General features: G+C 42.2%; 1 protein-coding gene across 1 annotated transcript; it reads left to right on the top strand.

Moving 5' to 3' along the window:
- Positions 1-7,967: 7,967 nt before the first annotated feature.
- CHST10 (carbohydrate sulfotransferase 10) lies at positions 7,968-26,505 on the top strand. The gene is made up of 6 exons (XM_072849699.1): positions 7,968-7,976; positions 13,284-13,418; positions 16,233-16,330; positions 19,003-19,237; positions 21,891-21,996; positions 23,871-26,505. The coding sequence occupies exons 2-6, from the start codon at positions 13,307-13,309 to the stop codon at positions 24,406-24,408; spliced, it is 1,089 nt and encodes a 362-aa protein (XP_072705800.1). The 5' UTR covers positions 7,968-7,976; positions 13,284-13,306; the 3' UTR covers positions 24,409-26,505.
- Positions 26,506-27,237: the final 732 nt, after the last annotated feature.

The raw sequence follows: 27,237 nt of genomic DNA, 5'->3' as shown, positions 1-27,237 counted from the left end.
AAATGCAAGGCTGGGGTGTCCCTTATGCTAAAAAAAGAAACAGTTGTGATTCTGTAAGATTCTTGTGAGCAGGGCCTGAAGATGAACAGAGGACCTAGTGCCCTGCAGCAAGAGCTGGCAGCCTAAGAAAGGAAAGGTTTGGCTCCAAATGGTCAAAAAAGATTGTATTCAAAAAGAATTTATGATATTAGATTGCAAGAAGAGGAATGCTTAATACAGCTGATCTGGGCTATCCACAATATTTATAAAGGAACTGAGAACACAGCTGCGTCAGCAGGATCTGTGCTCCAAGATGGTACCCTGGACCACTAAAAAATCCACTTTTTGTGATAATACTTAGTTCACATTTGGAAACCACGTCTTTGCCTGGCTTGGTCATTTTTTAATTCACTTCATCATTTCGAACTCAGTTGTAGATTTTGCAATTTAGAGCAACATCAGCTGAAAAAACACATCCTGATACTTTTTTGAATACTACAGTGATGGATATAAAGCATAGTCTAATACATTAAACAATGACTTTTTTCTTTGTTTGAAGTATAAAACTGGCACCTTCAATATTGCTATTTATCAAATACCAAGTGCAATAGCAACAGTGACTTCTTCATTTAAATGTATGCTTTGTAACCGAGTATCTTATAATACTTGTGAATGATGGTCTGCGAACACAGATTTCATCTCATTAACCCTCTTTCATTTAAGTTGAATACATAGGAAGAAGATGTAAAATCATTCTCCTTCTTTTTAGATGAAGAAATTCCTGTGGATAAGCCATGATGCTTCTCATGGTTGATCTATCATGGCTGGTCCTGACATAAGGTTTGATGAATGGTTGATGGTCATGCAGTTCCAAAACATCAACTGCTGTTAGGGTGAGCTGAACAAATGGAGAAGTTGGTTGATGACCATCAGTTATACTTGAGGAGATGTCAAAGCTTTATATTAAATGTTGAAATCATCTTATACTCTCAAGCCTTTTCCTTGTAGGGAGGCTGAAAGCTGTGTCATCAAACTTATGACACATAAAACATATTTACCCAACCCCTCATATTTTCAGGGCTCTCCTTGGTGGTGGTTGCCATAACTGGTTAAAATACACTCATTTTAAAAATGGGACCTTTCAAACAGACAATCTCCCATGTATTCTCATCTTAGTGAGAACAAGATTTTATTGTTGCAGCCCAAGACTGTCTGTGCACTAATATCTTGGGAAACATTAAGCCGAAGGAAAAAAAAAATTGCCACAGAAAATCAAGGTAAAGCTAGAGGATCTTGTGGGCCTGATGTCTCTGTTTTTCAAGAGCAAGAAACTTCAACATAAGTTTCAGTGGCTGAAGAATTCTGTTGACCTGTGTTGCAACTCCAAAGGCCACATTCTTCAAAACAATTCAATTTCTCCCTCTTAGCTCTTCTTCCCATCCCTATTTCTGTCTACATGTTGACTGAGGAAGTTCCTTGTGCTTTTTTTTCCTTTTAATATTTTAGCATGTGAACATGCCCAGTCAGTTCAAGCACGCACAGTAACATCATTAACAGCTCACATTTGGGAAGGCAGCAGAACAATCCCCTGAAAACACAAGAAATGTCCACCTTGTCTTTCTCTTTTTCTTTTTAAATAAAGAATCAAGGAAACTATGGACTAGGCTCCAGATTCTGTAAAAAAAAGAGGCTCTTAATTTCCATTTAAAACAGTCAGACATAAAGAGCTCCAAAATTACTCTTGGGTGAGGACCATGCACTTGGAGGACCACGCACCGAGGTAAGGCAGAGGGGCTGCACCATGCAGGAGGACACGGGCCCTGGGGAGTGACTCCCCGTGGCTGGAGCACAGACTGCCTTTGCACTGCTTTGGCTGGGAGGATGTGCCAAGAGCTGTGAAGTCCCAACTCTCACAGACTTGCCTTCCTGAGTTCGGATTGTAGAGTGATGCCTGTTGTTTCAGGCTAACCCTTCTAGACTTACATCCCCTAGAATTTCTGGCATGAACATTTTTTTCTTGCCTTCACAAGAGTGGTACTGTTCCTAGTTAATTATTGGGCTACCGGGATATGGGAAACAAATGTTCAAATTCCTCCTGATAGATAACACATCTGCCACCTCCCAAGAGCCAGCCCCAACCAGCAAGTTATAAATTATTTGAAGAACTCAATGTTCTTGTGAAAGCTGTTCCACTTAATGTAAAAAACTCTGATCCTACACGCGTTCATTAGCAAATGGGACTCAGGTTATCTGCCTCCCTCCACCTCTCTTTTTCTCTTCTCACACTCCCAAGTCACCCCTCAATCCTCCTTCAGGTGTTTCTGCTTGCTCCAAACTTGGTCAAATAATCAAGCAGAAGACAATAGCTCTCCCGAGCCTTGCTACAGCAGCAATACTGGTATCAGATCGGCCAGGAATTGTGTATTCTGCTTAGCACGCTGCCCTTACATATTTCTTTAACGTTTGCGAGTGTGATCTCAAACACTGGCAAGGTACAAGTATTGGCTCAGAGTAGCACAGCTGCGTCCACCCAATAGTCCCTTTTGAGAAACAACAACAAAATCTTAAAAACCTGCCTCACTTCTTTATCTGTGCCCAGAGCAGCTCTGGTGCTCTGTGTCTGCGCGTTGACCATCTTGCAACTCCTGGTGAGGCGAGGCACGGCACGGCCGGGGCACGTGCAGCTTGCCCTCATTGGAGCCTAAGTCACAGATGCAATGGTGAGTGCTGCACCCGCAGTGTCACAGCAACTTGGTCACCTGGAAATAGCCTGGAACTAATTTGTCCCTTGGTGGATGCAGCAGCTGAATTTAAGACTCGGCTTCTTGACAGTTTGACTCTGCCAGCCACAGAGAGAAATGAAAGTTGGTAAATCCAGCTGTCTGATTCAGGCCTTGGGGAAAGGGGAGGGTTAAAAGAGGGTAGGAGGTTACTTTGAAGTAAAGTAACTCGTTTTGAATACTAATTGGTTCAGTCAATTGTCTTAATTTCTATACTTTGGAAAATACCCATAACTGGGACTTAAAACTCAATTGTTATTTCTGATTTTTATTTAAAGAATTGACTTATCTTTCTACATTGACATGATAATTTGCTTGTTGGCTGCACTCATTTTATAACCTATGTAATTAATTTTTAATTATTGGGTTCAATTTTAATTGACATTGATTTGATAATTAAATGTAGTTCTTAGCTACTCTAGCCCAGTCCTGGCAACACGTTTGGATCATTGCTGTTAATAAACCCCACAAAGCTGTCTTCCCTTTCAAACTACCAGCTCAGACTAAGTGTCTTAAGAATATGAGGTAAACTAGATGCTTCAGCTAATAACCTACTTACCTCAGTCTAAACTTTTTGTCTCCCACTCAGAAGGCAATCAAATGGTGTAATGATATACAAAGATGTAACAATTTCCAAGTCCCTTATCATGAGATAAAACTTGCTTCTACCCTGCAATAAAAAGTAGACTTAATCTTCAAATGAAAACAAGTCCCATTTGCTGCTTATGGATCTGATCTTGCTCCTACTACAGCCAGTCTGATTTTGCTGCAGATATCAGCCCTAAGCCACCCCCCAACCCCTCCACACACCTCAGTCTTCCCTATACACCAGCTATTTTAGATATGCACCTTATAGGTCACTCCTTGCTCAAGTTATTTTATCTTAAAAATAATCCAGGAATTAATATTACTTTATTATATTAGATATAACACTTCATAGGAATTAATATTTACACCATACTAGTAAATCCTATATCTGTTTGAGGCTGTACACCCCTGTTGGTATTGCTGTATTCCTGTCTGATTTTTGTGATTGCTGCAGTGTCTCTTAATGACTGTAGAGGTCCCAAGGTATTCTATATGTTCTATCTTATATCAACCAGATCCACATTTAAACTAGTTTACTCAAGTTCCAGAAAGAGACAGAATCTGGTGATGAAGATCACACCCTGATAAATGTATTACGTGCTAGAGGTGTCATGTCTGGCCAGCTGCAAAGCAAGGTACTTGTACACAAGAGATCTCCTTTGGTGATCAGTCATGGCCCCAGAAATGCAGCCATGAAGCAGATTTCACTAATAATGGCACTGCCCTAGTAAAAGCATGTGGTCCTGCTGATTTAAATAAGATTTATTTTTCCTGAATACTTGATGCTGGACAGGTGACTTGTCTTAAGGTCAGCTCTTATGGAGGCAAAGCACGACTAAAAGGGCTACCAAGACTAATCCCAGTCATTGGCATTGGATTAAAACCTGAAATAACAACAAAGAGCAAAAAATAAACATAGAATAAGTTTAACAACATGGGCAAGCATATGCTTCTGCTGACTAGAATGAGCTTGGAAGGTCAAGGAAAACGAGGGTGCCTTCAGTGTGATTAGGCTGGATGTGTTCAAATGCAAACTGCAGTATGGATGATTACTTATCTTGTCCAAGACAGGGGCTCATTTGAACATTCCTGCATGCTTAAATGCTATTTAGAATTAACTCATACAGAGGGCAGTCAAGACAGCCTGCCACTGACAGATAATAATTTCTTTAAATGCTTGAATGTGCTCTTGCAGCTCAGGCGTCTGGTGTCACACCTGGTCCTCCTGACCGGCCAAGCTGCAAATGTTAATCTTTTGCAAGTAAGACTCTCCCAGAAGAAACATCAAACCTGGAATAAACATATACTAGAGTTATTAGGACATAAAAACCTGTTTTAATGGCATAAACATTGAACATGTTATTAAGATGAAATTTTCCAGTTTAGGCCCACATCCTTAGAGAAAAATGGGTGCATCACTTCCATTGGTTTCAGCAGCACACCTCTGAGGAAGCCGCAGTCTCTCTAGAATGTCCATGAGAGACGAGGGTGACTTTTTGTCAGCACAATTGTCCTTTATATTGCTCTGGCACTGTAAAGGTTCTCTAGTATTAAAAAGAACCCAGACTCAAACATTGATTTTGCTGCCTGTTTAAAGCTCTAAACCCCACTACAGTTTAGCATTATTACTAGCAAGAATCCTGTTGGCCTGAACTAGCAACTGTATAATCCAACTGTACAGTTGCCTATGCAACACATTCTTCAACCTCATCAGACACTTTCAGGCCCAATTACTGACAACAAAGCTTATTAACTGTGCTTAGTTTGGAAAATTGGTTCCTTTTATACAGGATTAATTATTATACATGTCAGTAACAACATACTTGAAAGGTTAAAATACTTGGGCTGAGCCTGATAATCTGGCAGGAATTGGTTCCACAGCTGGAGACCGCTTATTAATAAATCTGTGCGTGGCTGCAATTGTAGTCGTCACTCTGAAGCCTGAAGAAAGAAGCAACTTGCTAGCCTGTGCAAGACTCAAATTGGTGACAGCCACAGATTTCCAGTGTGCTTTGCCAACAAGGTAACTACCACTGTCATCATTTCTGCTTCACAGGTAGAGGAAGGGAGGCACAAGGATGCGGTGTCCCAAGGTGCTGGTACAAACACAGAGTCAGGCAGAGAACTTGGGTTTCTGATTACTGTTTTTTGGCCACTGGTTCACAGTGAGATCTACATTGCTGCTGCTGCACTGGTGGCTAGCAGCTGTCAGCGTAGCACGGAAGGCACCCTTGCTAAGTCATTTGCATTAGCCTGTTCTGCTCCATAGGCTGGCCACAGCATCCGCACTGACAGCGTCCTTGGGCTTCCTTGGGCTTCTTTGGTCAGGCTCCAGCATCTCACGCCATGGTAGTCAAGTCTGGAAAGGCATGGATCAGAGGGACTAAATCCTCCTCTAACAGGGAGGAGTGCTGCCTCTTGGTCATTCAGTGAGGCATCTCATGTTGCACACGGAGTCCTACTACCTGCAACTCAGGATTGGAAACCATGCAAATTATATGTGCATGTGTGTCAGTGAGTCTCAGACTCAGGCTCCATACAGTGATGCAGACTATGAAATGAGAGGTTGGGAAGTACACAAGGTGAGTATTTAAGTTAAGGTTGCCTGTTCTAACCTATGTTTCTTGTTCCTTGTTCTCGAAGAAGCACTAGTTTAAATTTGCTTGTATCAGTTTTGATTTGGACTCTAATAAATGTACAATATATTTTTTAGCTGTGAAAGCATTTTAAACTCTACTTCCATTGGATTATTTTCATTAATTGGTAACCAAATGCATAGAGACAGACAGAAACTTCTACTACAATTCTGTCTCTTCTGAATTTGTCATGTCTTGAACTGTTGGCCCTGATCCTGCAGCAAGCTTTCCTGTGCTCCTTACAGACTTTATATTAGGGTTTAGGGCATGACTTTATTAGGGTTCAAGTCTTCTGTGGCAAATCAGCTTCAAGGGACTGGATGTTATTTAGGTATTTACTTATTCACACAATCCCATAATTGGCAATTTTGTCTTATGTTCTCCACACAAGACCTCATAGGAAAACCAGGGTGAAGTGCTGTGTAGCACGAACTGCAACAGTCTGCTGCAGAGGGGGCCAACCCTGCGTAGTGTGGACATCACACCAGCTGGCCTGGGATTCAGGGATCATTGCCCAAAGCCTAAAAATCCACTTAGACTTCTCAGTCATGTTTTCTTCCTTGTGTGGATTTTGGGACTCCTACCTCTCTCATCACCATGCTCAAAATTATCCTGTTTGTGCGGGTCTTTCCAAGGACAGAACGTACTTGGGAAGAAGATGCAGAGATGGAAGAAGAGATGAAGGCTGAGGCTTCTCATGCCTGTATGACTAGTTTGGACTGATCAACAAGACTGTCTGTAGGATGCTGCTTGTTCTGATTCTTCGCCTGAAAGATGGGATTTCCCTGTGGCCCCCACTCAATTTACCAGTTCCCAGTGGGCAAATCAATGCTGGTGACCAGACACAAGAGGACATACTACAGGACAGTTTGGGTGCTGGGTCAGGCAACGGGAGCACATCTTTTGGGGTCAGGTGATAAAGCCCGTCCTTTGCATTGCGTATCACCTGATTTCATACTGGAAGATGTCCCCCCAGTGCCTCAACGTTCAACGAGCTTTGAAATGGGGTGGCTTTGCTCTGCTGTTGCCCCTTCCTCCAGGCACCATCCAGAGGGCTCTGCTCCGCCATTTGAGCTTCATTTCTGCAGAGTTTAGGAACCGCCACCTCAGCACTGTAACACATCCCTACAGCTACACACTGCGATACGTCCCCAAAAGGAGTTGTTGAAATAGCTGTTAAATAAAAATAGACCCAGCACCAGCACCTGGTTTTGATGGGATTTGTGGCTACTGGAGTCCAGCAGGTGCACAAAGTCTCATTATCAGCCTTCTTTTTTTGAAATACGAGCTTTAGGGACCTATTAAAGATATTTTTAACAGTAAAAGAAACACACGTATATACGTGCATATAGGTGAGCCCAGTGAGCGCTGGCTGTGGGCCCCGCCAAAAAAGCACCAGCCACCCTGCGAAAACTGGAAGCCGGGGCCAGGAGGCCGGGGCCGGGGCCGGGGCCTGCGGCGGGGCCGGGCGACGAGACGGGGGCTGAAGCCGACCAGAGGCAGCGCCGCCCTCCTCGCCGAGGGTCGCGCCCGGCCCGCCGGCTGAGGCGCCCCGCTCCCGCCGGGGCGGGGCGGGGCGGGGCCCGCAGCCCGCTCTCCCTCCCTCCCTCCCGCCTCCGGGCGGCCGGCGCGGCGCTGCGTCTCCTCGGAGCGGAGCGGAGCCGAGCCGAGCCGTCCCCGCGGCGGCCTTCACCTTCCTCTCCTTCCCGGCGGCGGAGCTGGGGGCGCGGCCAAGGCCGAGGCCTGCCCGCGGCGAGAGGAAATGGAGGCGGCGGCGGCGGCAGGGCCGGGTGGCGGCAGCAGGGGCTGAGCGGGGGCGGGGAGGCGCCGCCGTTGCCGCCGCCGCCCGCAGCCGGGCGGAGGGGGATGCAGCAAGCAGCAGCCGGGGCCGCCTGAGCGGGCCGGCCGCGCCGCTGAGTGAGGCGGGCCCCCCGGCAGGAGCGGCGCCCCGCTGCGGGGGCCCGAGGCTGCGGGGAGCGGCGCTGGAGGGCCGGTAAGCCGGGGAGGGGGCGCTGCGAGGGAGGCCCGGTACCCCGGGGCGGGGCCGGGCCGGGGCTGCGGGGGAGGCCTGGCGGCAGGCAGCGCCGGGGGGAGGCTCCTGCGGCCGGGCGGGCGGGGAGGCCAGCGGGCGCTGCGGGCGTCTGTTGTTTCTACCTGCCGGGGGTGAGGGGAAGCCCGCCCTGCTTCCTCCTCGGGAACGGGAAAAGTTTACGCCTGTTTAGCCCAGGTCCGTGCGCCCGCAGCCCGGCTTGTGGGCCGTGGGTGAGCTTTGCCTCGGCTCATCCCGTGCCGGTCAGATCGCCGCCGTGTCCCGTCTTCCCGGCGGGGACCCCTCTGTCTTTACCCCCCTGCTCGGGCAGTGAATGGAGCCCTCGGGAAGCCCCGATGCTGGGGAAAGAGCTGCCGTTCCCAGCTGTGAAGAGCGTGGGGTGCCCTGTGGAGCTGGACCTGCTGTCTGTCAGACGGGGCACGGCTGTGCGGGGAGGGGAGACAGGGTCCCGTTCCCGGCCTGGGGGCCGTGGAGCTGGCGCCCGCTGAGCCAGCCCCGGCTGAGGTGCAGGGGATGCTGCTCCGGTAGTTGGTTTTCTTCCTGCTGACAGGTGAATTGTGCGTGCTCAGGGAGGACTCTGCTCTCCAGCGGCAGCAGAGACGATAGGCCTGTTGATGCCGTCGGGGTGGAGGACAGCCTTAAGAAAGAACCAGCTTTCAGAAATACCTGTTATAATGTACATTATAACATTTGGCAGCAGCACACAACTCACCAAAGGAGTGTGTGATAGATTTTATCCAATTTTTTTTTTAAAGTGTAATAAATTGTCCAGATCTCTTAACTTTAAGATAACACAAAGGAGGCCTTGACGAAAATGGATTAGGTATCCCAGCTAGCTGTTGTTTGGCCTTCATTACCAGTTCCATTTCAAATTACATCATTAGTCATGTGCTGATGGGCAAGCAGTTGGTAGCTTGAGACTACTGGCGTGCCGCTGTCATTCACGATGCATGCAGGGACTATCCTGCCAAGGAGCCCCTGTCCAAGCAGCATAAGCTGCAGAGCAGGGGCCGTGCACTGAGTTTTAATGTTGTTTAAATCTTCTACGCTTTGTCCTGTCATTCACATGAAGAACAGCAGTCTTCCCCAAAGTATGAGTGGTTTTTCCAGGTAACGTTACTCGCAGGCCATGGGTCAAGCCTGCCACGCTTTGTGTCCTGATCTTTGGTTCATGTTTGTGTGTGTGTTTGTGATCCCATTTTTGCTCGTGCAAAACTGGCATCTGGCTGATCTGACAGTTATGTGACCGTTTGTCTTTGGGGTAAGTAGCCCAGGGAGGGAAGGACAGGGGAATGGATGGAGAGAGGGGTTTGGGGGATCTTGGGCTCCTAAAAAGTGTAGAATTGCAATAAGAGCGAGGAGGAGCAACTTGAAAAATCCCTGCGTTGTGATTGTGAGAAAACAGACTAAACCTTCAACAGCTTTCTTGTTTTTTCTGCTTGTAAAGAAAAAATGTTCTAGGCAAGAAGAAGTAAAAGACACATTTGGAAGCTGAAGGAAACTACTAAAGAGAAAAAACAGAAGCTAGTACATGTATTCACTAGAAAATAAGTAACAGGAGAGGCAACAGAAATGCAGCAAGAGGGGAGATGTGACAGAAAGCACGACTACCCTATGTGAAAATGATAAAATATTAAAGAAGCTAGAGAAAGGGAAGCAACATAAATGCATTATTTTAAAAACGTTACTGGTCATTGCATTTAAGTGAGCATAATGGTTGAATTACTCCTGTATATAATTTTGAACAGTCCTTCTTGAGATAGGTAATGAGCTGCTGATAGAGATGTAGTTTTGTTTAGGATGCTAGAAGTGAGTAAGAGTGCCAGCCATTGTAATTATGTTATAAATCCTCTGACAAGACTCTTACATCGATGAGTATGGTTGCAGATTTGCTGTGCGCATAAAAAAAAGGAGTAGACAAAACTGCTTAATGTTTTCCTCTCAGCTTCAATGTATTGAAGGGTAATAGTGGTTGTTGTTAGGGATGTGACTGCAATTCTGTCCCCTTTCTGGTCTCAGAGTCCAGTCCTTGAGGTAAGTAGTGTACTGCTCGTAGGTGTCTTTGGCTGAAATGTTGTTCTCCTATCCCTAGAGCACAGGATCTGGCAGCAGGGTCCTGTGTGCGCTAACTGCTTTTCAGGTCAGAGCACACGGAAAGTGCTTTCCCCATGTCATTTAACACAACTTCTTAGAAATCCAATACATAAATTACATAAGTGGATATAGATCAATAATCCTTACTGAATGGTGTGCATCCATCACCATTATAAAAGCAGGCAGACTAGCAGGAATGCTATGAATGTTGGAGGCCATTTCTGTCATTCTTTATGTAGAACAAATGTACTGGGTTAGACAGAAGGGTCTGGTCCAGACCATTCATTGTGTCTCTGAAAAGCCCACAGCTGATGGTTAGCAAGAGGTTTTCTTCCTGCAGAATGTTCTCTGCAAGCTTCTGTTGGTCTGCTGCCTTGAAGACAGGTTAAATTGTATTTTGAATGTTGAATGGTTCTCATGGTTTTAGCAGAGGTACCCAAAAAGGAAAAATATCATTGCTATGTTTTGTGTCCTGACCTCTATTTTGCATTTTTCTCATTTGTGAGAGTTTGGAAAATTTTCCAAATTATTGTGATGTCTGAAAGCAAAGGTGATAAATTTCAGTGCTTTAAATGGGAGATGGTAGATGTTGTGGCAGACTGAAAAATGAGGCCCTTTGAGACCTGGTGGTTTTCAGCATGACTCTTAGGGCAAGTTTTGCAGTAGTGCAATGGTAGGATGATAATAACTTTTGAACTACTTAGCTGGAAAGAGGTCAGTGCTCTAGAATTCACACCATATTATTTGCCCTTCCTGGCCAACAGTTTTCAATGTTGAAGAATAATGTGTCTTGGACATTGCATGCTCAGTTGGCAGCTAGGGAGTTACAGCAGAAAATGGGAGATGACAAACATCATCTTTATGGAGGTCACAGCACCTGTCATTGTCCGAAAGACAGTTGATGCATCTTTTCACCTAAATGCAGTGTTTTTAGGAGAAGTACTTAAAAGTGAAATAATAAAAGAAGGGGGGAAATGACTTCTCGGAAGCCAAACTGAAAAATGCTGCACTGAGAAAATTAAAAATAGGCCTGAACACTGCCATCCTAGCTAAAAATTATGAATTCTGTTTTTTTAATTGGAGATACTCTGTTCTTTTCCTCCTCTCGCCCATTTCACATACATCCTTAGGGTCCCAAATCTGTTTTGAACTGCTTGTCTGCCTGCACAGGCTTTTGACACACCCTGAAGACGTTTCATTTCTGTCAGCTACAGTGAGAACCCTTCCTGGAAACATTTGCATTGCTGGAAGGCAAAAGCTAGTTGGAAAAACGATCAGCACCTGTAGCAGTAGTACTGATATCAGAGGTGAACATGCTGAAACAATGTCAAAACCAGGCTCACTTCTGTTACTGAAGCTTTGTGGGAACGACAAAGGTGGAATACTGGTATAAGACTGAAAAACTTAATACAAAGTTTGCTTAGAAGTATTAACTAGCATGTTTTTAGCATCTTAGCTGGGAACGAGGGCATGTGTCTCATTCCCTGGCAATTCACTCAAGTGGCTGTATTGGAAAGTGTGATCACAAACCATGCAGATGTGACTCTCATTGAAGTTGCATGTGGCTACTTTAGGACTGAGTTTGATCCAATTGCTAGTTACGTGGGTGTTTTGGGGTTTTTTTGTTGTTGTTCTTCCTGAGGCTACAAGCACAAACCTCACAGGATTGTTGAGAGGATCTCACTGTATGAGATTTTTGTGTTATGTCCTCTTTAAGTGTTCTGAAGTTATGTTATATGTATCCTCAAAAGGAAACATTCACTTATGTTTGAACTTTCCAGCACCTGAGTTCAGGCCCTCAGGTGTCTTATCTCACCAGCAGCAACTGAGACAATTGCACTTTATTTTTGCAAGATAAATATTCAGGCCTCTGAGGAGTCTCAGAGTCTCAGGTTTTGGTAGTTAGGCAGTGATGTTTGCTGTTAGGTTTTTACTGGTTTTTTTTTTAAAGTTACGGGAGCTTAAATTTTGCAGTGGGGCTTTCACAGATATTTGCTGTCAGCCCCAGTGCTTCCCTGGGTGCATTGCCCATCAGAAGCTGGAAATTCAGCAAAAGATGTAGCTTAAAATTACACATTTCTTTTAATGGCTGGGGACTTAAATCTATTTTGTAATTGGTTTCCTTATATTGCATCTTAACTTTTAACCATAAAAAATAATTTTAGGATTACACTTTCTAAAATCAAGCTAAGAAGTGCTCGGAGCACTCCGGCAAACTTGCAAACTGCGAGGCTGGGCAGACAGCATGTGTTTGTAATACTGTGCAGTATCCTCATCCTCACTCTGCTTGGATTCAGCCACTACCTGTGGTTTCTTTGTGCATTAACTCTGCGGTCTCAATTGTTTGGGTAACCCTTCCTGCACTCCTGAGGAAGTCCTGTCTTTAAGGCTTACCTGCAGGGATGCAGCTACAGGTAGTAGGCACTGCTGCAAGGAAACCTTTTTTACTATTTATGTGGGTAGTGCTTAGCATGATGGAAATAAAAAAATCTTCTAGAACCTGTGGTTGATACTTTGCTGGCAATAAAAGTGACTAGATAAAAAGAGACATTAATATATTTAAGTATTTTGTCAGGTTAAGCTTAGTGTTCTGGCTCGGTAGCTTCCAGCCTGTAATTCACGTAGGCTGGGCAGGGGAGGAGTCCGCGTTACATGTCATGAGCTGACTTGGGATAACTAAGAATACTGGTAATGCTGATGTGAAGCTTGGTTGTTGTTAAGCTTGGTTGATCTGCTGACTAGCTACCACCGAGCGGAGAGCTTTCTTCATTCTCCCTTCCTTTCCTACAATGAGCCATCTTGCAAAGATAAATCGAAAAATAAACCACACTTAAAAAAATTGGGGGTTTTGCTGGTCTGTCTCCCTGAGCAGTCAGACAGACAGTGCGATTGCCAGCACAAGGAGGGGACTGGGAATGTGTACCTGGGGGTGAAGGAGGAGTGAAGCCTCCCTTTGGTAGCAGCTGGCAGTTACATTGCCTCAGCCTTAACATTTGTTAAAAAACCAGCCAAAAGGACAAAAAGTAAGAATTGAAATGTACTGCTGTGTTTTATGACACACATATGTATTAGACTTTTTTCATTTTGGTTATGGAACATATTTGTCTAAACTGGAACAAAAATAATTAATGTGTCAATCTTTCATCTTTCAAACAGGAAGCAACAACTTTATATGGCTCATGTCTGACAACATGCACCACCAGTGGCTGCTGCTAGCTGCATGCTTTTGGGTGATATTCATGTTCATGGTTGCTAGCAAGTTTATCACATTGACTTTTAAAGACCCAGATGGTAAGTTCAACTTTAATGTTGGATGTGAAACAGAAAATTGAATAGTGCTTCACACAAATACTCTTTCTGTGCAAAGTAGTTCTCAGCATGTTATCACTTCTTCAGTAGGATTGAGAACAACTAAATTTCTAGAAGTGACAGTGCTGATACTCAGTTTCTGCTTTTCTTGGTAGAAGTCTGCAAAACTAATGTCATGTCTTTTTTGATGGTTAAGAACAGGGGATCATGTTTGGCAGTTCTCTCTTGTGAGGTCTGCTTTTTCAAATACACTCAGTTTCAGTATCTTGATCTACTAGAGGTAGAACTCTTGTGCAAAACAATGGAGCACAATTACCTGCTTAAAGACAAAGGAATTCACAAGGAATTACAGAGTTTGTTTCACATGATGCTAGTTTCTGTCTGCTTGTGACTGCTTGTCCTGTGGCTGCAGTATTATGTAAAACTTGTGGAAAGTTTTATTTCATTTGCAACGTACGTAGCCTAGCCACCTCTGCCCTGCTTCTTGCATTCAGTTTTATCCTCTGCTGTTTGACTGACAAACAGCTTATAGGCTTTTGCTTAGCTTAAGTAGCCCAGATGGTATTAAGCTGATGAGGAATTTAAGCCATTTGATGACACCACATAGTGTGTTACAGTTTTCTGTCTGCTGAGGAGCTACTGTTACAAAGCCATCCTACAGAGAGTTTAGGTTGAAGTTGATGACATGACTTACAGTGCTAAGAGATCTGTAATTCTGCATCTTCCTAAGATATGCAAAAAATGTGTGACTTTTGAAGCGCTGACATCACTAGTGCCATTTGTTTTAATGACTTGATAGTGGATAAATATATTGGGTGTACCTTTTTAAATAGCATACCTCTGTGTGGAGATTTATTCGGCAAGTCTTACAGATGAGAACTGTAGGCTAACTTAGCTTTCCTTGGTCCCAGCTGTTTTTGAGCCCTAGTACATCAGCACATAAGCTGATCTTATGTTAGGTAGTTAAGTCTTCCAGTATTTCATTCTATGCCAACTCTTGTTTCCCAGCTCAGGTATTCTTTGAGTGGTTCTTTCCACCAGAATTTGTCAGGAGGATTAAAATGTAGTTTAGAGAAAAATTACTAAAGTACACCCTTTGCATTTACTTGCTTTTTATTATCTTGGCTTTCCAATTTTTCTTTTTCTTTTCTTTTTTTTTTGTCTATGCTGAATCTTCCTTCTACTTTGAATAGTCCTCTGAGCAGAAGATTGTGTAATTTCTTAAGCTCCAGTCTTGCAAAGGCATGACTGTGGTTAAATGTATGTATGTGTTGGAGATACCAGTGTTTGTACTGGGACTAATGAAGGGAAGTAATTTGAATATACCAACAGAGTTTTGGAGAAAGTCCCAACAGGATGGCCAGTCCTGGAGGAGCTCTTCTAGACTTAATAAAATATGACTTGTTCAGAAATTTTCCTTATTTGGATGTGTCTACTTAGCAGCTAGGACAAAACCAGCAGATGCTCAATGAACCAATGTTCTTTTGTTTAAGCCTTTTATTGATGTCTTTGGTGCATGAGCAATAGGAACTTCTTAATGAGAAGGGATAAGTTTCTGTCCATCATCTCTAGTAGCATCTGCAGGCATGCTTTTACCCGGTGATAATGAAGGATAGTTTAACTGCTCTTGCAGTGAGCCAGATTACCTTGGTTTTACAAAAGGATATTGTGAAGTAAGTCTGTGCACAGCAATATTTACTGTAGCTGATTGCTTGGATGCTTACATTGTTTTCAGTTTTAACTTGCTTTTCCATGCATGCCCTCTGTTAAAATCTAGCATAGGCAGAGCAGAGTACTCCCTTAAGAAAAGGATATGGCAGTACACACATTTTCTCGACCATAAAACAGTAAGCCACTGTGGATGCAGATGAGGAAAGATTATTCGTAGAAGAAACTATACGAAGGGAAAAGTAGTCCAATGTGGATGGAAATAAATTTTCGGGGGGAAATCATGTTCTTTTTGGTTTGTGGTTAGGGAAAGCTGCTTCAAAGTATTTTTGATCTTTCCACACCATGTAAAGTAAAGCTACAGCCTTGTGTTATTTTTCCATTTTCCTGTAGCATACAAATTGCAAAAGATGCAAAGGGTTCTTCCCTTACATACTTTAATTTGGTCTCAAACTATTAGCTGCCCTAAAATCATTAAAAAAGAACATGAGTATCAGCTGAGTTTGTTCTCTCATTGTGACAGTCTCTAGGGAAGGCCATCGGTCCAGTAATAAAGGAAGAGGGAATCTTGTATTTATTGCTGGTTAGAGGTGTTTAACTTAGAGAACCAAAGAAAAAAAAAAAGGTGGTCCTTAATGACACTTTTCTTCTGGTAATGTCTAAGAGTTTACAACAGAAGAAACCTATCTACTAATATGAGGAGAGGGAGAAACCTGATAGATTAAGCTTTTTATTTGGACATGCTTTGGGAAGTTTATTGAAAAATAAAAATTTCATACCGGCAGGTCCATATAGTTATACTCAATTGTCTACCAATTGTGATATTTGGATTTATGATTCTATGTCTCTTTGCACAGTTTGTTTAAAAAAGACCAAAATAAAAGATAATGGACATGTTTCTCTGATAAAACTCAACTGAAGTTGCATCTGAAATTCTCATATAGTACATCCTTTAAAATATTCATAGTCTGTCTCATGTCTTGTCTAGTACCTTCCCATTTGGAAACAAATCCAAATGTTTTGTAAGCTTAATACAGAAAGTGATGTTCAGTTGTGTTAGTTGTAAAGCCAAAATAGTTGCCTTCTCCCCCACCTTCTGTAATGCTCTTATCTCTCTCCCTTCTTTAGGCTATGGTGCCAAGCAAGAGCCACTGATACTGACAGCTGTGACAAAAGTGGAGGAGGTACATGTGCCAGAGGAAAAACACTGGCCTGAAGAATTCCAGGTGCATACTATTGAGAAAAGGGTTACATGTATTAAAGAGTGGGAGAAAATAAGATATTAAGGAAGCCCTTCCTGTTGTTAAAAGGAGTTGCTAGTCAGGAATTATTTATTCAGACTGTTCTACTTAGATAAAGCCAACAGAATTAATTTTAGCTTCACAAAGCTAGTTTGTTACAGTAACCTGCTGTCTTGTTTCATCTGAATGATTCAACTTAATGTGCTTCCATTTCTCGGAGAAAATCGTTACAGTACTCCTTTATCAAGTCAGGACAGTAATTTTTGCTAGCCTTTTATTATAATGGCCCAGTTTTGGATTACTTGTATTCTGCCTTGGCATAGCCATCAGGTTCGTGGTTCCTGAGGGCAAGCCTGTGTCTTGTCTATTCTCTTAGTTCCCTGCCCAGTCTCTCTGATTCTTTTTATCAGTCTCCATTTCTTTTTCATGTTTTGTGCTCTTTGTGCTTCACATCTCAGTGTTTTTCTGAAGTAGAACATGAACAGTATTCAATACCAGTTGATCCTTTAGATGTATAGTTCTGTGCTTTCAGCAGTAAAGCAGAAAAAATGTGGTACCTGTTAATTTACAGGGAAACTGAAAATCCCTAATGCAAATGTGAATTTGAGACTAGTTGCACAGTGGGTTAAGGCCAATTTTTTTTTCCATTAGTTACATAAGTCACCTTATGTTTAGAGTATTTTTGTGAAGCAGCATGGAAAGTAGGTTTCTGTATAAACATGACACTTTTTGTTTTCATGTGTAAAAAACCTGAAATTTAAGTTATCCTCAAAATACTTGGGAGAAACACTTTGTTCAGCAGAAGGCTGGCAGATCTATGTAGTGAGTTTTAATATCTTCCTTTACTTGTATGGAAAAGGTTAATAAGGTTTCTGGATCTAAAACTATTCCCTTTTGACTTCCCAACAGCATGAAACACAGAACAATAATATTAATCCTGGTTGTATGCAAAAGGAATTGTTTTGACAGATAAGCAATCTGTCAGGCTGTTCAGATTACATTCTGACCAGCAGATATTGGAGAAGAGTAACAAACAGAAAAAGCAGAATGAGATTTTTTTTTCTTTATGGAGGATTGGGACAAAAAGTAAAATCATTCCTTTTTCATGTGTAGGTTGGACACTACCTAAAATCATTGAATCATAGAATGGTTTGGCTTGGAAGGGACCTTGGAAGATCATCTAGCTCAACCCCCCTGCCATGGGCAGGAACATCTTTCACTAGACCAGGTTGCTCAAAGCCTCATCCAACTTGACCTTGAATGCTTCCAGGGGTGGGGCATCCACAGCTTCTCTGGGCAACCTGTTCCAGTGTCTCACCACCCTCATCATAAAGAATTTCTTTCTAATATCTAATCTAAACCTACCCTCTTCTAGTTTAAAAACATTAGCCCTTGTCCTGTCACTACAGGCCCTGGTAAAGTCTTTCTCTGTCTGGCTTATAAGACCCTGTAAGCATTGAAAGGCTGCAGTGAGGTCTCCCCAGAGTCTTCTCTTCTCCAGGCTGAACAACCCCAACTCTCTCAACCTTTCTTCATAGGAGAGGTGTTCCAGCCCTGTGATAATTTTTGTGGCCCTCCTCTGGACCCTCTCCAACAGGTCCATGTCTTTCCTGTGCTGAGGACTCCAGAGCTGGACGCAGCACTGCAGGTGGGGTCTCACCAGAGCGGAGCAGAGGGGCAGAATCGCTTCCTTCGACTTGCTGGCCATGCTTTTTTTTATGCAGCCCAGGGTTTGCTCGGCTTTCTGGGCTGTGAGCGCACATTGCTGGCACATACCTGATTTTTCGTTCATCAGTATCCCCAGGTCCTTCTCTGCAGGGCTGTTCTCAATCAGTACATCCCCTAGTCTGTATTGATATTGGGGATTGCCAACTGTGTAAATCAATTAGTGGAAGGGGGAAGATTTAAAGTAGAAATTTAAAATTTCCCATCACCTGTTAATCAGACAAGCTCCTTTTTCCTCTCTCCCCACTAATCGTGAGGCAGAGGTGGTCGTGATTCCTGTCTTAGTCTCAGAAAAATGAGACATATCAAACAGTTCATCCATTTTTGGGCAGAGGAATCCTGCCAACTTCTCGCATTTGCCACAGTAAGTGCTGATGCTCGTTGTGTGAATTTTTGTCCACTTAATTTTATTGCAGCTTGGATAAATGGAACCACTGAATGCCTACAGCTGCTAGAAAACAACACAGAACTTTTATCCTAAATTCTTCTTTCCCAGCCAGATGGGTCAGCATCCCTAAGCCCCATTTTCTCAGAGATTAAAGCTTAATTTCTGTTGGAAATTCCTGTCCCAACCCTCAGAAGCTTTCTTACTTGCTGTTGAAGCTTTGTGGGAGTTCCAATATTTGGTCAAGGCATGTTATATCCACACAGATAAGACCCTGCCTCTCTGCAGCGGTCTTAAATTGTTGTATGGAAAAGCTCTTATTACTGTCTACTGCTACATAATGACTTAAGAGTTGAACCAACGTGTACAGCAGCAGCACAGGAAGGAAACTGTGTGCTGCTCCTTTAGTTAATACATAGCAATGTTTTAATTGTGAATCTGGGAGTCATTAGGATGCACAGTTTGGGTTTTTTTATACTTTAGAACTTGATCTGAAAACTAAATTCTTGTACTTCTGTTTTTTCTTTCCCCTCTGCATTTCATAAAGCCAACTGGAAAAGGTTTTTCTGGAAATCTGATCCGCCAACCTCTCGTTCATATGGAAAGACTTGAGCTTCTCAGGAATGTCTGCAGAGACACTGCATTGAGAAATCTCTCTCACACTGCAGTTTCCAAATTCGTCTTGGACCGAATATTTGTGTGTGACAAGCACAAGATCCTGTTTTGTCAGACGCCAAAAGTGGGCAACACTCAGTGGAAAAAAGTCTTGATCGTTTTGAATGGTATCTACTCTGCTATGGGTGTGTGGGTTTCTTTGAGGAGGAGGAAAGAACAGAATTGGTCCAACTGGGACAACACAAAAATGGATTCTTTCTGCTTTTCTGTACACTGATACTTAATTTCAGTCTTTTATTCTTCACAGTTGCTTCTAGTCCTTTCAAAACATCTCTTTTAAAGAAAATACACCTGTTCTTTCTGTGAAAATAAATATTCTGATTACTTGGCTCAAAAGTGATTTGAGTCATGAAAGAGTACCCATATGCACGTGGTAGGTAGATTTGTTATCTTTGAAGGGGTGGCACTAATTTATAGAATTTGAAACAAGTAAATTACAAGGTATCACAATTCCCTAAGAAACAATAATAGAAAACTTCTAACTTGAGGCCACTGACTTTTAACTAGGGTCTTTTAGCCATGAAGAAAGCTAGTTAAAACTCGGCAGCTGCCATTGGTCTGTACTGCTGAAATCTTGTGTGTGTGCTATCAGTGAGCCACCATAGGAGTTATGAAGATTCTGAGGTACTTAAGGTCATGGTCTGGTCAATAAAGGTATGTCATAAAAGACTGTAAAAGAAGGAGTAAAGGGACTAGTGCGTTTGAATAACGATCTACAAGGTGAACACTGCCTGTCTATATGTAGCCTACCATCCTCTTCTAGTAGCCTGGTATGCCAATAAAAATAACTCATTTCCTCAGAGTTTTCTGTTGTACCACTACCTGCACACATAAGCTTAACTTGATCATATTTAGCATAACACACCTTTGTTTGACGTGAGACCCTCTTGCCTGTATGTGCACCAGGGCTGTGAATTTGCTACATATAGTCAGGTCAGTTGAAGCCCTTCTGTGGTTTTGCAGGTGGCGTAGCCTACCAAGATGTGGGCAAAACCTGAACATTGTAAACCCAGCTTTCTTGTTAGAAGCACCCTGCAAACAGCCAGCTCTGCACTTGTGTTTTTATGTTTTCTTTGTGTAAGCTAGTTTGCACGCTGGAAGGAAGGTCACAAATTGGCAAAGGAGCTGTGTCCCTCAGCAAAACTTTTGTAGCAAGGAGTATGTCTTTAAAAACTTGAATATTAATTTCAAATTTAGTATATGGATGGGAGCTGAAAATCCAGGAAAAATATGCATGTACGTAGGTATGGACATGTGTCTTAAATACCTATGAAAGCTGCACTCGAAGAAAGTACTAAATATGAAACTATAGGAGTGCGTTACAAGTACCTGCTCTTATCAGAATTTAACAGAGATAACATGCAAAGAATAGCTCAGGACAGGCAGGGATGTATTGGCTGCGTTGAGTGGAGGATGACTCCTGTCTTACCAGCAGGGAAACTTTCACCTTGAGCTTTCTAGTTCTGGCATGTTGGATAACGATAGAAAATTGTTGCTGTATAAACACTGGTCTCTTCTGCCTTGAGCTGCCAGCGTACTAGTATCTGCTGATGAAGACCACCGCTGCAGCTGACCTAACTTTCTCCTCTTTGGGTAGTTTCAGCAGGCAGGACTGATACTTGAGGGGGAATACTTTACATCCAAATACCTAAGTGGTATTTGGAGGTTCAGGATGGAGAAATGCAGCTGTGGCACTGTGGGGGAGCAAACTCTGCTACTGCTTGTACTGAATCTCTGCTCTGGATGAATGCAAGGTTTCAATTTCTGAGGCTGTCTAATCTGGCATCTGTTGCCCACATGTAATTCACCTAGAGTACGCAAGAATATAAGTAGAAAACTGAAATTAATAAAATAAAACCGCCACCACCTAAAAAAAAAGTTAGAAAACTGAGAAGCTGAGTGGTGTGAATTATTCACTGCAGTTCTGGCAGAGAGAAGGCCATAAAGGCTTTCACCTAAGGAGCTTGTTTTGTAGCACCCTGGTCTTGTTGGGAGGTTAGTACTCTGAAGTGATGCTGTTGTGCGAAGGCTTACTCCTGAAGTCCAAGGGGCCCATGTGAGATATTTCTCAAGGTCATAAAAACTTCCAGCATCAGGATCTTAAAATAAATGCATCAGAATTTAGTGACATTATTTTTCTTGTCAGCTTATGTGCTTGCAAAAATGAATATCTGGAGGCTTTTTATTGTTAATTTTAGTGCTTTTTAATCTGTGTAGTATTGTATGATTGGAATTTTTGTTCCAGCACAGCATAGTCATTAAAATAACTTCATGGATCCTGACAGCAAAGTGCTTTTGTGTTGAAGCAGTTCCAAAAGCAGCCTACAGCATTTACTTTTTGTTGGTGGTAGAAACTCAGCCAAAAAGCTGGTTCCTTCTTTGGAGTTAATCCTCAGTCTTCCTCCATTTGTATGTGTGGGCAGAGGGAAAGAGAATGGGGACACTGAGGTGACGAGTTACAGGCTTAGACATAATTGCTGATGAAATTTGCGTAATGTGCTTTTCTGAGAGTTTTGAGGCCATTTGATCTTGGACCTTGATGTCACATACCCTAAAGAATTTTAACAGTTTTCAGCTTCGCAGTCAGAATCTCTCATCATTTAACAGTTTTAAACATAGTAACTGTAAATGCTAAAAATACAGAAAAGAGAAAGATAAACCAAAAAGCTGTCAGCCAAAGGCACACATGCTTGCTTGTGCTCGCTTCCTCCCCCACCCTCCTTCAAAGATTCACTTGCTCTCTCTTCTTGATTTGTCTAGGAGCATTTTCTTCCATAGAAGAGATCCCAGAAAATATTGTACATGATCATGAGAAGAATGGCCTTCCACGCTTGTCCTCCTTCAGCGACTCTGAAATTAAAAAACGGTAAGAGGTGGCTTCCCAGGGGTGTGGGAGGGGTTTGGTGTTATGGACAATCAAGTGCAGTTAAAGTCTACGTCTGGAATTGAGGACAACGGGTTTTCTGTTCCAGCACTTGTACTATGGCACTATTCTGCTATCCTCACAGATGTTGCTGTGACTACCTTCCTCCTGGCTTTGAACGAGAACACCAGTGTAATTGGTGATATAGTTAGGTGAGCCAACCAACTCCCTCTGGATATAGAGTTTCGTAGTTCTGTGCATACCTGGTTGTTACATAGTTGACCTTCAGAAGAGAAGGTCTAGTTGGAAGGTCAACCCCGATGCCTTGTATAGTAAATCTTACTGCCTACATGTAAGATTGTCATTGCAGGCAGATTTACTTACTGGGATTGAACTGGATAAGTTTAAAACGTTAGTGCTCCTTAGCCTGAGAGTATTGTCCATTCAGCTGAACCACTTTATCTTCCTGTTTGGGTGCTTCTGGTTCTTCTCAGAGCAGAAAAATACTTCTCTGCAGTAGAGCCTTCTAAATTACTTTGGCTAGATTTTTGACTGTGTCTGCTGTCATCTTTACTAGAGCCTATGCCATATATAATCCCTGTAAGGGGTGGCAGCATGGAGAGAACAGGACATAAGATGACAGCAGACACTTGTAAGCTTGTGCTTGCATGGTTTTGGGGTGTATTAAGCCATTCTGAGGAGTCAGCCCCTTCAGCTGTCAGTAGAGCTCAGTCCAAGGTTTGTTGCATTCGGCAGTGCAAGTGCTTGTGGAAATGGGGTCACTTAATTGTGTTGATAGCGTGCAAGTAAAAATACTCTGTCACCACGAGAACGTGGGTCCGTTCTCGCTCACTGTGAACAGCCCTGCATAGAAAGTAACTCTTCACCTGGGGGGTGAGCCATAGCTAGGGTATTTGAGGTTGAATGCCATTATGATTTGGGTTGTTGCAGTCAGCCTACCACAGAAGTTGTGCTGGAGATGCATAACATGGATTTGGTTGGGAATTCTGAAATAAATTATCAGAGAGTTTAGGTGTAGAGAGAGGGATGGTGTGGATCTGTTGATCTAGTTTGCTGACCTCTATCCTTGCCTGGTTAGGAGTAAGTCAGGAGAACCTGAAGGCTGATCCAAGTGCCTGTTGAGGCCGGAAAGAGTCCATCTACTTGTTTCAGTTGTTTCAGTGAGGATTGGGGTCTAAATCTCCTTTCTCAGCTATCTACTGACATAAACTTTGTTTTCAATTTACTCCTCCTACAGATAATATCTGACTTCAGAATACTACAGTTCAGTGGTATCACAACAAAATGTGAAATTCTGTTGAAAACTGGGGTCTCATGAAAATAATGTTCTCAGCCATTATTGAAAGCATGACAAAACATCAAATAAACTACCAGAATTATTTTTTTTTCACTTAAGCAGTGATTTGTCTAACTATCTGCCAGTGAAAAATGCAGCCCTTTGTATATGTTTAGCTGCACCAAGCCACTTTTTCCATGTCTTTCTGTATTTTGCTTCTTGAGCTTGATTACATGGCATTAAAAATATCTTTGACTTGGAGCTTTCAGCATCTTTTCAGCATCTTTTGTCTCCTGTTTATATGGATTGAGATAAACTAAGCTCCTCCAGTTTGAATAAAATGTGAAAACTAGGATGAACTATTTCCACTTTGTACTGTATACAAAAACTGTAGTAAAAAAACCCAGAAATTGTATTCCTAGTCCTATTGATTATAATATTGATAGGCTATGCAAGTGGTGTGAGATTCATATTGCTGTGTCTGTGGTCAGAGTTTATGTACATTTTGTAAGTCTTTGCTAAACACACTTGAAACACTTTGCTAAACACTTCCCTTAATTTTTTTTTTCCTTCTGTTTAGACTGAATTTATACTTCAAGTTTTTTATTGTTAGAGATCCATTTGAAAGACTTATTTCTGCATTTAAAGACAAGTTTGTGCACAATCCTCGGTTCGAACCTTGGTACCGGCATGAAATTGCTCCTGGCATCATTCGTAAATATAGAAAGAATCGCACAGAGACCAAAGGGCTGCAGTTTGAGGATTTTGTGCGCTATCTGGGTGACCCTAACCACCGATGGCTGGATATTCAGTTTGGTGACCACATCATTCATTGGGTAACGTATGTGGAACTTTGTGCGCCCTGTGAAATCACGTATAGTGTGATTGGACACCATGAAACCCTGGAGGACGATGCTCCGTATATCTTGAAAGCAGCTGGCATAGACCATCTGGTATCATACCCCACGATTCCACCAGGCATAACAGTGTACAACAAAACAAAAGTAGAACGGTATTTTTCGGGAATTAGCAAGAGAGACATAAGACGCCTCTATGCACGGTTTGAAGGCGATTTTAAACTCTTTGGTTATCGGGAGCCAGATTTCTTGCTTAACTGACACTTAGGATAAGCTCTGAAGAAGTGTCTCATGGATTAATCTAAACCTGCGTGAATACCAGCTGCAACACTGACAGAGCTGAGAATGACCATTTGTTTTCTAGCTTTTTGATGTTGCTCCATTTTTCAGTGAAATATTTGTCATATGAACAAGTAGGGGCTTATAGCTGTTGTTTACTGACCATGTTTTCAATATGTGATGTTGCAATCTGTTAGGAATGAAGTCTCTGATATCTGAAATATAGAATTCCACTTCTCCCCTCTTCCCTCCAGGAAAAAAGAGGGAGAATGAATGGGCTATGATCTTCCCCTCCTTCTCCCAGACAGAATGCCATTTTTTAAATGTTGCGAAGTATTTATAAAGATGGCAATTTCACCGTAGGTTAACTGACATGTGGGTGAACTTGATGATTCACGCTCATGAGAAAGGCATGTAGTCTCCCATGAGCTTTGAAAATGAGAGGCCAGTACAGGACTGAAAATTGATTAAATCCTTGATGAGTAAAATCATCTAGGTTCTGTCATGTGGCTGCTATAATAACAGTAATGCTGATCTAATCCCATTTTTGTTTGTCACAAAATGAACCTAATTAGACAGAAGCTTTAGAGGTGTTAAAAAAGAGACTGGTTCCAGAGCCCAGTTGTCTTTGTATTTTTGTCAAGTGTTTACTGTACTTACTACTGGTCTATTGAACCTCCTAATTCTACTTTTTATTTTCAAAATACTATTTAACTCCTAGCTATGTAAGTTATCTGAGAACACCAGATGCAAATGGAGCATAGAAGAAATATGAAACTGTGAAGGAAATTTAAGGAAAATTAATTTAAAATAAAGTATTAATTGTATTTGTGGGAGCACATATATAAGTCATGAGATGCTCTCTCAATATCACACAATTTAACTTGTTTTGTCTTCTTACAGTTAAGATTGATAAAGAAGCCACAAAAGTGGGATGTCATATAGAAGAGCTGCTAGAGTTACTTGGATTTAAGATCTACCTTTTTCTTATATCCAGCTTTGCTCAATGTTCAGTACCTCAGAGAACAGAAAATTTACCCCCCTCTGAAAATTCACCTCCCTACTGCTAAAGGAGATGGGATGAATCCCTGATTTTTCCAGTGATTCACTGCCATGGTGTCTCGACTCAAAAATGTCCAACATTTGTGTTCAATGGGGTGAATTGGCAACCTGCCAGGAGTTTGAATGTCACTTAAATTTGTGTACCAGTTTTATGCGTGAAAAAAAAGAAAAACAGAATGGATGCAGCCATTGTATTTGCCTGTGCTTGCATTGTGTCTCATAAAGAGCAGTCTCTTGTTTGAGTTCACCAGCAATAAAAATCAGTGTGCTGCCACCTCATCCCGCAGGCCATGGGAGAGAGAGACCACGTATCTGAAATACAGGCATTGCCCTGTCACAGTGAGCATGTGAACTGTATTTTTTAAATACTAGTCCTAAAATATTAATTTTCAGATCAGCATAATGTTGCTAGCTAGCAATGCTGATGATGGCCAGTGCTATGGAATCTGCTCTTAAATCCAGCCACAGTATGTTTTTGATAGCTTCCTGTATCAACACAAGGAAGCATCTTGCACTTGTGAAAAAGGAAAGCTGTGCCAAGCTGACATGTGCTACTACCCACAAAAAGGAAGCCCTGTTGTAGCTGGAAATGATTTCAGAAAGATCTCAACAGACTGAAATAAGGGAGAATCATTAACTGGGCATCATTAGCAAGAGAATAGTCCAGGGTGGCAAAGCTGGAAGGTGGGATTTTTTTCAGATTTAAAAAAAAAAAAAAACCCAACAATTACAGTGCCCTAACTTGTTAGTTCTTAACCAATGATAAAAAGATGTTAACAGCTCCACGTTTTTCTGTCGTTTTCTTAATATGGGAACTTAGCAAAATGTACTGTTAAATGCATTTTGGAGCTAATGACCTGATTGATTACCTCTCTGCTGATTTAAAATGTAACAGTGAATAATGTATAGTAAATTCAGGCCTTAAAGTTTAATTCTAATAAAGATAAAGTAGAATTGTTTTCCTCTGAAAGCATAAGCTACTGATCACACAGAATGCCTATGTATGTTTTTATTTGTTTTGGTAAATTACTTAATATATTGATTGCTTAAAAATTGCTGGGTGAAAAGTGCTACGTAAATATTAAGTAATTTTTTTTTTCTAATAGTTTTCTCTGTGTTGAGTTCTCTTAGGCATCTGACAGCAAATGTGAACAGTGCTATGGACTGATATAGGCAGAGGTGTGTACTGCTCTCCCAGCTCCATGTTACCACGCTTTTCAGGCTGGGGCTGGAACACTCATTACCATTTCTTCAATTCAAACACAAAGTTTCTCCTTTCAATGGTACACTCCTGAGCTATATTTTCTTTCTGGAAGTCTGTTTTTTTTCCTCGCATGGCTGAAGTAATGATGGCACAATTTTGGTATGACTTGCAGAAACTTGGATACCATGAAAGCCCTTGGCAAGGTGTGGTGGGGTTCTCCTTATGTCAGTCCAGTGCAGGTAGGTGGCCAGAGCATACTGTGTCAGGGAGGAGGCTCTTGCCGTGCTAGTTATGACGAATTAAATGCTTGTGTTTTGTTTTAACTTACTTGTACTGTATACAAAGGCTTTTACAAATTTAGTCCCAGTGTCATGCATGAACGTCATTTGGCTGTTTGGATGGCATTTGCATACTGCTTTCAAACCGCAGGTGATACTTATGTCATATTTTGGGAACTGCTGTCCCAGATTGTTACTTCTCTTTTCTTATTGTTGTTAAAGCTTCAGAAAACAAACTCACATCCTTACTTTGTGCATCTCTGTCTC

This window comes from Ciconia boyciana, chromosome 1, assembly GCF_034638445.1.
Source record: "Ciconia boyciana chromosome 1, ASM3463844v1, whole genome shotgun sequence".
In the NCBI taxonomy this organism is placed as follows: Eukaryota; Metazoa; Chordata; class Aves; order Ciconiiformes; family Ciconiidae; genus Ciconia; species Ciconia boyciana.
This window is presented reverse-complemented; position numbering and strand designations above follow the sequence as displayed.